This window comes from Gossypium raimondii, chromosome 8 (assembly GCF_025698545.1).
Source record: "Gossypium raimondii isolate GPD5lz chromosome 8, ASM2569854v1, whole genome shotgun sequence".
Lineage (NCBI taxonomy): Eukaryota > Viridiplantae > Streptophyta > Magnoliopsida > Malvales > Malvaceae > Gossypium > Gossypium raimondii.
In genome coordinates this window covers 11529052-11542053 of record NC_068572.1, presented here as the reverse complement: position 1 = coordinate 11542053, position 13002 = coordinate 11529052, and the positions used below count along the sequence as shown (strand labels likewise).

Sequence of the window (13002 nt, the reverse complement as noted above, 5' to 3'; positions counted from 1 at the left end):
ATCTCAAATGATAATCGACATGGCAATTAAAATTTGTATAATAACAAATTTAGTCCTCTACTTTTACATACTATATAAATTTAGTCATAATTTAAAAATTAACCTTCAAAATTTACAAATGATTTCAATTTGATCCTAATTCTTAAAGATTCAAAGAAATATATAAAAATACATAAATATTTTAAAAAATATAATAATAAAATTAAAAATATATTAATATTAAATAAAATAAAAATTTCTCCTCTTCTCTCCCCCCCCCAAACCCTAAACCCACCACGGCCTCTTCCAAAAAAGTGCCAGCTCGTAATCCCCCTTGACCGTTTAACATTCCTTCTTTAATTCGATTTGGATGTACACCTCTAATTTTCGCCACTGTGAGGTTATAGATTGGTTCATTGAAAGAAAATTGTAGCCATCAAGCAATGGTTATTAGTCTCGCCTAATACAAATAAACAATCATCGTCCCTTCCATGGTAGTGGGAGTGAGGGGAGGGGGCATTTTTATTTAATATTAATATAATCATATCTATTTCATATTAATATATTTTAATATTTTAAACTTGCTATTATATATATCTTTAAAATTTTAAGACCTAAGATTAAATTGAAATCATTTATAAATTTTGAAAGTTAATTTTTTAAAATGACTAAATTGATATAATATGTAAAAGTTAAAAGGCTAAATTTATTATTATATAAATTTGACAGTTTTAACGAAGTAAATTTACCCATGGTTATACAGATTACTTTTAAGAATAAGAAAAAAAACATAAAGCAGGAGAGGAAGGCCAAAACATTACTTTGAAGGGACGACTTAAAAATTAGATACGGGTAATTAGAAAATGATTCCGTCTCTTTAGGAAAATTAGATCTACCAATCATTGGATGACCAGTTTTCAAAACCAATACTCAATATGTCGAAGAATAAGACATTATATTTTAATATTTATTACACAAAGGCACAAAATTTTACAGTTCTATCCATAAAATAAATGGTAAAAAGAATCTTTTGCTTTTGACATATTTTGTTGTATTTTCGTAGCATGTAATTTGCCAATTCACCTTTCTCATTCAGCTTGAAGACCCTTCAAACTGATCTCGAAGCATTTCGTACTTCTTAAGCTCTGCCATGGAAAGGGATGGTGAAAGCTCTCTCAATACCTACACGTTTACCATTCGTTCAGGGGTTAGATGCTTGGCCATAAAACACAAAAAGACAAGTGTCTATACGAGATAATTGCGCATAGACAGTAATGAATTATTATAATTTAAATATCAAATTGAAATGTCTGCAGAATCATTTAGATATGGCCATCCACTGATTACTCTATAATTATACTTGTTTATGCTTCTTTTGGTAGAGAGTTGGATTGGAGGTTGAATGGTTGGGCTTGTGAGTTGAACTGGAGCTGCAGGGCTTCCTGCAAGATGTAGGTGACATAGGGCGGCATTGGAGCTTTTACTCCAAGACGCTCTCCGATGCTTAAGTTGGCAAAAGGTGTATTGCAATGGTATATTGATTGTTCTCCTATGCCACTTGGAGAACAAAGTGGCTTTCAGCCTCCGACATACTAAATTATTTACTTGTCTTCACCATTACATAACACCCTTTGCTCATTTAAGAATCGGAGAACATTCCAAAACACAAGCTCCTACATCCCCTAGATTACCTTCATCTTGCAAGAAGCCCAGCAGCTCCAGCCCAACTCTCTATCAAAAGAAGTATTAACATTTTTCATCACAGTGAAAGAAATTTTAGCTGATAACCATGGAATTGCACCTTATACTACTTTAACCACATCTATTCATAGTTATTATCGCTTTCTTTTTTTTCTTTACTAGCTTTTTGCTATTTACTTGTGATTCAAAATCCAAATTCTTATACATGTTTTCACACCAAAGTCCCTTAATCAGCTAAGAATAGTTTCATACCTTCACAAAGTCATCATATTCTACAACAATGGAGTCAGCTTGATCCATGGAAGATGAATCTGGACTCAACACCTACACAAAAAGAACAGGTATAAGCAATGAAGATTACAGTTTTCTTGGCTGTGCTTGTAGTAACTAATACATGGTAAAAATTATCAAAGTACATTGCCCTGCGATTGAAGATATGAAACCTTCACAGCGATCCTGCGGTGCATAAAGCTTGTTTTTTACTCACCTTACGCTTTGCAGCATGAAACCAAGCATCTGCACACAAGGCATACATATCTGCACCAGTAAAGTTTGGTGGGCATCTCTTTGCAATTGAGTAGAGGGATATATCTTCGTGCAATCTAAACTTTCTGGTAAGTGCTTTAAGAACTCTGGACCAAGAATGGAATTGACCATAAAAAAAAAAAAAACAAATAAAATTAAAAAATTGGAAGAGCATTCATGAATGGGAGAGAAGGTTCAGAGATAAGAACTAACCGCTCTCTGTAAGATGCATCAGAGTTAACTCCAACGTATAGCAGTTTGTCAAATCTACCAGGCCTTAGAAGAGCTGGGTCAATAAGATCTGGCCTGTTGCTTGCTCCTATAATAAATAGGTCCTGGGAAAAGATAACAAGGATCAGTTTCATTTCTATTTGAACCAAAAAAGCAAAAGAATAGAGTATTTTCATAAAAAGAAGCATAAATAACCTGGGTAGAATCATTAAGGCCATCAATCTCTGCAAGCATCTAGCAACAAGAGAAAGTTGTCACGATTAGTTACAAGTGAAACCAAAGAGATCTGATAAATCAATGCAATAGCAAGAGTGTCAATCAAAACCTGAGAGACCACTCTGTCCATAACACCCCCAGAATCTCCAGAAGCACCTCGAGCAGGAGCAAGCGAATCGAGTTCATCAAAGAAGATGACACATGGCCGTGCTGATCTGGCCTGCAAAACTTAAAATATCATAACAATGAAAGCCCTTTTACCAATGAAAGGAATTATATAATCAACACAATTTTATTTTTGTTTACCTTCTGGAAAATGTCTCGAACATTCTTCTCTGACTCTCCTATGTACATGTTAATTAGTTCAGGCCCTTTTACACTAAGGAAATTTAAGGAACACTCAGTTGCCACAGCTTTTGCCAACAAAGTCTGACATTTACAGCAGAGACAATAAGAAGAGGAAACAAAAAGCTACAAAAGATATTTTAATATATGTACATCTGGAAGGCTAACAATAATTTGGTAATCCATCATAACGTACTTTCCCTGTTCCTGGAGGACCATAAAGAAGGACACCAGAGCGCTTGCGCAAGCCAGATGAAAATAAATCCTTATGCAGGAGAGGTAACTGAAGAGTTAAAAAATAACAGTAAGTAAAAGAGTTCAGAGTAGCAGGCTTCCAATCACAGAAAATTTTAAAGAAAAATAGACTACATGCAAGCAAAAACTGGATAGAAACCTGTTTGATGGGACCAAATAATGAGCAATATTGAAACCAAATAACCAATCTTAATATCCTTTACTTGGCAATAGACAGATGGCCAACATACTAAAACATTGTATCCTAGAGCAAGATTTACGAAGTTTCTGCTGTAACCTTTATTAGATAAGTTCCTAATCAACAAACACCTAAGATCCTTTTTTTGTGCCCATGAAAAAAAATGATGGGGGTTGTTAGAATCCCTATAATTAAGGATAGAAACCTTACCTTATTACTAGTAGTTCCCTTGTAAATAGAAACTAATCTCAGTTATTGATTCTTAGGAAATTAGGAATTGTTTCCTTTAAAATGATTATTCCTCTCTTTATAATCTGTAAACTAAAGCAGTAGAAATATAACAGAATATTTTTCCTCTAAGTTTTAACATGGCATTAGAGCTTTAGGATTCATTCGATCCTATTTTTTCTCTAATTTCCCTTTCTAAAAATTACTTCGGTTTAGTCCTCCAATGGGTGATATCAATAAAAATTTCTCTGAAACTGAGACATCACAAATAACTCAGAATATCAATCAGGAAATCACTCAAGGCGAAATTAATTCCTCCCTTATAATCACCAATCATCAGCTAAATGGGAAGAACTTCCTGCAATGGTCTCAATCGGTTCTTATGGTGATTCGTGGTCGTGGCAAATTAGGGTACATCAATGGAGAAATTCCACGACCAACCATAGCTGATCCTAATTATGCCACTTGGGAACTCAACAATTCAATTGTAATGGCTTGGCTAATCAATTCGATGGAAGGCCATATAAGCCGCACCTATCTTTTTTTCAAAACTGCAAAAGACATGTGGGATGCAGTCAAAGAAAACTACTCAGATCTTGGAAACGCCTCCCAAGTATTTGAGATCAAGCTTAAGTCAAAGGATATCCGACAAGGAACACTTGAAGTAACTCACTACTACAACAATCTGAAAATTTTGTGGCAAGAACTGGATATGTACTATGAGGCAGATTGGGGCGAAGGCTTAGAACACAACAGGTTTATGACCCATCTCAACAATGAACGTCTTTATGAGTTTTTAGCAGGACTGAACCGTGAGTTAGATGAGGTCCGTGGCCGAATTCTGGGCAGATCACCTCTTCCAACGATCGGTGAAGCATTTGCAGAAGTTAGAAGAAAAGAAAAGCGTCGTCTTATCATGATGGGAGATTCAAAGGAACCTAAACCTATGACCCCGATTTCTAACCATCCTACTGAATCATCTACTCTAATCTCCAAAGGTCCACAGCCACAAAAAACGTGCTTGAAATGATTCTGGATCAACAAGACCATGGTGTAGTCACTGCATTCGTGTTGGTCATACAAAAGAAAAATGCTTCAAACTCCATGGCTATCCTGAAAAAAAACAGAAGGATAATAAGACTGCCATGTTATCCTCCACTACTGCAGATGATGTTCTTGATGTTCGCTTAACCAAAACACAGCTTGAGACTCTCCATAAGATACTTGGTACTCCCACTACTCATGGATCTCTAGCCACTCAAGGTACTGCCCTCAACATTGCTTTTGAATCTAATAATCAATCTCCTTGGATACTCGATTCGAGTGACTCCACGTTGTTTCACACCTACACTCCTTGTCATAACAAATCTTGAATCCGCATAGCTGACGGTTCTTACTCACTTGTGGCTGGAATAGGAGAAGTACAAATGACAGAGAGTTTTTCTCTCGATAAAGTCCTACATGTCCCAAACTTGTCCTGTAATTTTCATTCAATTAGTAAACTTTCTAAGGATGAAAAAGTTCTTGCTGAATTTTTTGCAATTGGTTGTGTGATACAGGAACAGAAATCGGGGACGATGATCGGCACTGCTAAAGTTGATGATGGACTATATATTTGGATTAAAAACAATACACAAGGGGGATTGGCTCTATCCACTTCAAAAGAGGACACTATTATGTTATGGCACCGTAGGTTAGGACATCCAAACTTTGTATATTTGAAAAAACATCTTCCGCTATTATTTCGAAATAAAAGTATTAATTCCTAGAAGTGTGAAATTTGTCAATTATCTAAATATACCCGTGTGCCATACCCATTAAAACCACATATTCAGTCCCAACCTTTTTCGTTAATCCACAGTGACCTATGGGGAGCCAGCCGAGTGAAAAATATTACAGGGGCTAGATGGTTTATAACATTCATTGATGATCATACTAGGGTCTGTTGGGTCTATCTACTCAAAGAAAAATCTAAAACATCCAAAGTATTCCAAAATTTTCACTCAATGGTTCGAACCCAATTCAACTCTACCATACATACACTCAGTACTGACAATGGGAGAGAATACTTTAACTCTGTCTTAAGTTCATACCTTTCTGACCAAGGCATTATACACCAAAGCTCTTATCCTGACACTCAACAAAACGGGATCTCTGAGAGAAAAAATCGTCATCTTCTTGATGTGACTCAAGCCATAATGTTCACCATGAATGTTCCAAAATACTTGTGGGGAGAAGCTGTCCTCACTGCCTGTTATCTCATAAATCGAATGCCATCAAAGATCCTCAATTTCCAAACACCTCTAAATACTCTTTTAAAGGCCTTCCCTCTATTTCATGTTCCTAATCTTCCAGCCAAAATATTCGGTTGTAAAGCTTTTGTCCATAACCATCAACCAAATCAATCCAAACTTGATCCTCGAGCCCACACCTGCATCTTCATTGGATATTCCCCAACACAAAAAGGCTATAAGTGTTACTCACCAACATTGCGCCGAATGTTTGTCTCTCGGGATGTTATTTTCTTTGAAAATGAACCATACTTTGCAACATTTCATCTTCAGGGGGAGATTTTTAATGAAGATAAGACCCTTAATACTCTCCTTATCATACCTCCTGATCCTACTACTACTATCACAAACAAACCTATCCCATATTTAGTTGCTGTTTCCCTTGTGCAGCAAGAATTTAACACCGTCCTTCCAAATAACAATACCTCTACCGAAATACAACAGCCGCCTGATCAAGGAAAACAACAAATATAGGTTTACTCCAGACGGAATCGTTCTCCTGAAACTGATACAGCAGTGCCAATTACATCTTCAATCGAGGATTGTTCCGAAACAGAAGTCCCACCTCCGTTACCATCCATCTATCTTCCAATTGCAGTTAGAAAGGGTACAAGGAGCTGCACTCAACATCCTATTTCTCGGTTTGTATCCTATGAAAATTTATCTAAGTCTTACAAAGCTTTTGTGACTAATGTTGATTCTGTAAAAACTCCAAAAAATATAGAAGAGGCTCTTGAATCAGCTGAGTGGAGACAAGCCGTGATGGAAGAAATGAAGACCCTAAAAAAACAATAAAACATGGGAAGTCTCGGATCTACCTAAAGGGAAAAAAACCGTAGGGTGCAAATGGATTTTCACTACAAAATTTAAACCCGATGGCCGTATTGACCGATACAAAGCTCGACTTGTGGATAAGGGATTCACCCAAACTTATAGTCTCGACTACAACGAGACGTTTGCACCGGTTGCCAAGCTAAACACCGTTTGGGTCCTGTTATCTCTTGTTGCCAACCTTGATTGGCACTTGGCTCAATGGGATGTAAAAAATGCTTTTCTCAACGGGGAATTAAATGAGGAGGTGTACATGGATTTCCCACCCGGGTTTGAAGAAAACAAGGACCAAGTGTGTAAGTTGAAGAAGTCCTTGTATGGGCTGAAACAATATCCACGAGCGTGGTTCAGCCGATTTGCAAAAGTTAGGACTAGCAGAAATTACATTCAAGGACAGGCAGACCACACCATGTTCTACAAGCACTCGGAAGAGGGTAAATGTTGCATCCTTATCATTTATGTTGACGATATAATATTAACAGGAAATGACTCGAGCGAAATTTTGAGATTGAAAGAATTTCTTGGTACAGAGTTTGAACTTAAAGACTTAGGGAGTCTTAAATATTTTCTTGGTATGGAGGTAGCAAGGTCGAAAAAGGTATCTTCATTTCCCAAAGGAAATATGTTCTTGATCTCCTTTCGGAAGTTGGTTTGATGGGCAGCAAACCAGCCAAAACTTCTATGGAGTTTAACCTTAAATTGGGAACTAATGAGGATGGAGAAGAAATTGACAGGGGGAAATATCAACGTCTAGTAGGAAGGCTCATCTACCTATCTCACACCCGTCCAGAAATAGCCTTCAGTGTGAGTGTTATTAGTCGGTATATGCATGCCCCAAGGAGAAGCACACGAAGTCGCATATAGAATACTAAGATATCTAAAAGGAACTCTGGTAAAGGCACAGACTTCAAGAAGACTCATCAACCAAGTGTGGAAGTCTACACTGATGCAAATTAGGGTGTTCATTAATGATAGACGCTCTACAAGCGACTATTGTAGTTATGTTTGGGGTAATCTCGTGACGTGGAAGAGCAAAAAACAGTCTGTGGTAGCACGCAACAGTGCAGAGGCAGAATATCGAGCACTATCTCATGGTATATGCGAAAGAGTTTGGATACAAAGACTTGTGGGAGAACTAAAAGTACCTTATACCAGACCTATAAAGATGTACTGTGACAAACAGGTTGCTGTCAACATAGCACATAATCCTGTGCATCATGATTGGACCAAACATGTGGAAATAGATCGTCACTTTATAAAAGAAAAAATACACTCAGGAGAAGTATGCATCACCTACCTACCTACTAGACAACAAGTTGCAAACATGTTAACTAAAAGTTTGAACAGAAACATGTTTGAAGAACTTATTGGCAAGCTGGGTTTGATTAACATCTACACTCTAGCTTGAGGGGGAGTGTTAGAATCCCTATAATTAAGGATAGAAACCTTACCTTATTACTAGTAGTTCCCTTGTAAATAGAAACTAATATCAGTTACTGATTCTTAGGAAATTAGGAATTATTTCCTTTAAAATGATTATTCCTCTCTTTATAATCTGTAAACTAAAGCAATAGAAATATAATAGAATATTTTTCCTCTTATGTTTTAACAGGGGTTCAAATTATTCAAAAATGGTAAGAAAATATATATCCCAGACCAGCATAACCTATTGTTGGAGAAAGGCATCAAAGATTCAGACAAACCAACCTGAACAGTGTCCAAAATTGATTTTTTCACATCCTCCAGTCCACCAACATCTTCCCATTTCACATTAGGAACCTGCAAAAATTAAATCAACACTTCAACGATCTGCTCTACATTCAGAAATTGAAAGAATCATCCACTCCATGGTCCAGCAAAAATACTGAAATACATAAATTTTGAAAAGGCCAGTTGCCAGTTACTTAATATTATGTTCTAAATCTGATTTGAACAAGTTACCTTTGGAGCACCTAATGCAGATGCAGTCCTCTTCTTTGATCGCTCCAATGCTTTCTCCAAGTCCTCTTTTCCCCTTAAGCGAGCTGTAGTATTGCTTGATGTATCCTGCTCTGCTTTAACTCCAACAGAATCATCTGATTGTGATGATTCTGCTTTGCCAGTTTGAAAATTGCTCTTGGAGATTAAGTTAGCACCAGTATCAGCAACTAAAGCACACAAATCCCGAGGCATGAAGCCAGAAGTCTGTCCCACTATGTCCTTCACAAAATCCTCTAAGCGAGTCTGCAACCAACCACATCAAACAAAAATTTAAAAAGGAAGCTTCTAGCACACCTGGAGGTCTTATTTATTCATAAAATAATTCTAAAATATATATTTAAGTTGAAATTATTCCCAATTGGATAAATTGAACAGGTGACATCCTTATCAGCCTTTATATAAAATTGAATGTTGGATTCAGTTATGGTGTAAATATTTCACGAGGTATACAAAGCATTAAAATTTTCCCTGCTTATATTCAATTTACTTAAGAAATTTAGCCAAAGTAATAAACATATATAGGAGATGAAATATTTTCCCTTTACTTACATCAGAAAGAAGTTCAGAAACACCTTGCATTGACTGTGACAACATTTCAGCCCTTTGTTCTTCAGTCAAGGGACCCATGCTTACTTCATGGCTGAAACAACGCCTAATAGCTGGTGGCAGACCTTCAGAACTGTCAGCAGCTGCAACCAACAGCACCTGGTGCCTACCCACATTTCCACTGTCCTTTACAGCCTGCACCAACACCATATAAGTGATAAGTTCAAAGCATCATCATTTTAAGTTCTTGAAAGTAAATAGAAAACAAACACCTCAAAATGAATTTTCAGCTTATTGATTTCAATTACTTAGTTGAAGTTCTCACTAGATACAATAGATCAATATGACACTTGTCAAAGTTCAAAAGAATCCCTTGTCGGTTAAGAAACGATAAATCAGGACTCACGAAAACACACAACATACATGGGGAAACGCTTTGGATAGATAGCAAAGTAAAACTAAAAGTTTCATCAATAATGACAAACCACGCAAACAGAAACCAATAGATGTAAATGAAAGCACGCCAGGAAATCTAATCGACTAAAAGATACTGCCAACAAGTTGGCCCTTACAAATTCACCGTTTGACATGTCTTCCGCATTGCCGTCTTCATCACTAGCACCTGGCTCAGTAAACTTTCTGATGACTGATGCAAATTCAGAGGAAAGTCCAATTTGGTCACTTGGCAAACCTTCATGGGAGGCAAAATTCCGAAAAACATCAAAATGGCGTAGAAGAAGTATTGTTGGTGAGTATCTGCCACCAAATAGATAGAGTGAGCCCATATAAACGCTAAGGAACAACGATATCAGGTGCTTTCATTTTGCATGATATCTTTCATCATATAAGCATCGAGTCTGAAAGAAGCAAAATCACTCAGTTACCTTGATTGAATTGTCAGAGAAGCTGCTTTATCACAGAGACATGTATAGATGCAAAATTAGACACTCTAACATAGGACCTCTACCAAAAGGTGCAACAACTGAACTTTCGAAAATTTGGAAAATTTCCAACTATAGAAACCAAAATAACTAGTTAATAAAATCAGAACAATTATTGGCAATTGGGCATGTTTCAGCAAGTCAGCTGCTTCACCTTTGCGAACTGTTGAAAGCTTGAGTCAAAGCAGCAGAGGTCTTCTTCTCAGAAGAGGCTGTTAGGTCGTGGCAGCTATATTCAACTACATGTAGACCCAGTCGCTTAGAAACATATCTAACAACAGTCTTCTTCCCACACCCTGCAATAAATACTTGATCAGGACTCAGCTACACTATACATAAACAAACATATATATAATCAAATAAATCCTCCTCCCTGTGATCAATCTGCATAACAACTTATTGATGTTCTTAGGAATTGAATAATGAAAAACAGTAGCAAGTTTGGCAAGCGTAGAGAGAATGACCACAAAGTTGTGCCATAAATCAAAGAGGTCATTTTGACATGCAATTGTTTTCATCAACTAAGGAAGTAGCTCAGTTTAGAAGATAACAAGGAATCAGAATAGCATCCAACCTGGCAGACCATGTAGTAGAACAGAAACTCTAAATTTCAAAGATAGTGGGGATGGGCATAGAGGTGGTGTGAGAATCGAGGCTAAAATCTTGACTGTGTCCCCTTGCAGAGGTGCAACACTTTTTGAACCAGAAATTAACAAATCAGGGGGAACAGCAGATGGCACACTCCCTCCAAGAACTAGAGCAGTCTGAGTACGATTTACTCGAAGAATGACTTCATCTGATGGCTCCACAGCAACAACCTGAAGACAAGAATTACCATCTGATGACAGCCTGGCACATTGTTACACTACTTGTATTTAAATATACTGTGCCACTGGTAGTAACTAATATATACACAAACTATTACCTTAAAATAGATGATATCATCACTCTGATTTTGCAATCTTGAGCAGCAAGGAATGCAAATGGCTGAATTGCAATTCCAATTTAGGAAAACGCTGAAAACATCTCCCCTTGTTAAATATCTATCCACTTCAAAGTACTTGTGTAAGGCAGAATCAATCATTTCTTGGCGATCATCGGCTTCAATAGAAGAAATTCCTCTTAAAGATTCAAGGGAACTGCATTCTGGTATCTTAACAAAGGAAACCCTTAAGTGTGATGCATACTTCGGCAGGCCCCCCAAAGGTTCCAACCATAAACTGATATCAGTGTCTCCCCTGCATGCCTTATCATCCACATTAGCTTCAAAGAGGTATGCTAAAGTCTCCGTTCCTTTATAGACAAGAGATCTCAAGCATGATATGTGTAGGTTGAGGTTAAAAGCTAACAGAGGAGATACATAGGCCACATCACAATCCAAGGATACAGAACCAGTACAAGGATAACTGTATGAGGGAAAGACAAGCATTACATGCGGAGGATCTGAAAGGGATTCTTTTCTTAGAGACATGTGAACGTGAGTATTTGGACAATCTAAAACAACAATCTGAGCAACTCTTTGTATCTTTGCCTCCAAGTTTCTAACAAGCACCTAAAAGAAGCGTAAAAAGAGGGAGGAAAAAAAGCTGAGGTCAGTCATTATAACATTATTAAGAACAAGGCTTCTTTCTTTGCAATGATTATCAGCATAAATATTACAAAATCACTGTACATTAACTCCATTTTCTACTATTAGACAAGTTCAAGATTCAGAGTTCGATTTTGAAACAAGAGAAATCCCAAACGCAAAATAAAAATTCACTTCGTGAACCATGATAATTAGAATACACCAAAAAGGGTGCAGATTTATTTTTTCCTTTTCTCTTGCAACGTTTTCCTAGCAACCAAACAGAGCATAAACGAGCAGTAAAAGAAAAAGTTTGATATGATAGACAGAGAACAAATTCTAGTAAGCCTACGCAACAAGGGCAGATATCCAATTAAGCTAAAGGTTCCGAAATTTTCGTTTTTTCCTGAAAAATTTAAGCAATCAAAACAGAAACTTAAACTCACCAGCGAGCCAGAAGTTATGGTTAGTCTCTTCAATGTAGAAGTAGAGAGCCCTATCAAAGCAGAATCGTCAAGTGAAGCTAACTGAGGATCCGAAATACTATTTTTGGCCTTCGAAACCCTTAGAATCCCCGCCTTCAAACGCAAACCGTCACCGGAAAGGTTAGCTGGACCGGCTTCATTGAGTCGCGTGGAACTTAGTACCGAGTTGACGAGAATTTTGGTGGAAGAGAGCACAAGCGGCTTCCTTCTCCCCACCATCATGAAACCGCCGCCAAAACCTCGAAGTCGATTCAATTGTAGGAATTAATTATATATGGAGAAATGGGGAAGTTGAGGCAGCCATGACGTAGATGTCTGGTTCGGTTCCAGTTGGATGAGACTCTTTGGAGAACGCAAATCGATGGAAGCCTGTTTCCTTCTCGCAAGTTGGACCGATATCGTTCGAGTCGTTGACGCCATTTATTAAGCCGTTTCAATGAAACGTCAGCAATATTTCTGGGCCGAGCTTTAAAGTTAAAAGCTTGGTCCACACTCTTAAGCCCGGCCAATTAGCCCAATTATTACCCAATAAATGTTGGGTTAGAAAGCCCGTCCTCAACTTTGAACCGAAGCCTAAAGCTGTTTATGGATGTTCAAAGTAACATTGTCCACTTGCTAATGTCACGCGTCTGGATTTTAGGCGAGCAAACTGTGCGCGAAAAACTCAGTTCTAAGTTACTTATGTTAGAATTAAAAAAAGTTC

General features: G+C 37.4%; 1 protein-coding gene across 2 annotated transcripts; it reads right to left on the bottom strand.

Annotated features, from left to right (window-relative positions):
• Positions 1 to 915: 915 nt before the first annotated feature.
• LOC105790796 (peroxisome biogenesis protein 6) lies at positions 916 to 12690 on the bottom strand. 2 transcript variants are annotated; one of them, XM_012618560.2, is made up of 16 exons: positions 12261 to 12690; positions 11173 to 11799; positions 10822 to 11065; positions 10402 to 10543; positions 9879 to 10062; positions 9310 to 9501; positions 8722 to 9003; positions 8488 to 8559; positions 3194 to 3280; positions 2959 to 3081; positions 2762 to 2872; positions 2632 to 2670; positions 2419 to 2540; positions 2168 to 2312; positions 1933 to 2004; positions 916 to 1161 (listed from the first exon to the last, which is right to left on the bottom strand). In XM_012618560.2, the coding sequence occupies exons 1-16, from the start codon at positions 12519 to 12521 to the stop codon at positions 1072 to 1074; spliced, it is 2793 nt and encodes a 930-aa protein (XP_012474014.1). In that variant the 5' UTR covers positions 12522 to 12690; the 3' UTR covers positions 916 to 1071. The 2 variants fall into 2 exon arrangements, 1 of the variants encoding a protein (XP_012474014.1); XR_001132600.2 differs by lacking the exons at positions 916 to 1161; positions 1933 to 2004 and having other exon boundaries at positions 2762 to 2880.
• Between the last annotated feature and the right edge of the window lie 312 nt (positions 12691 to 13002).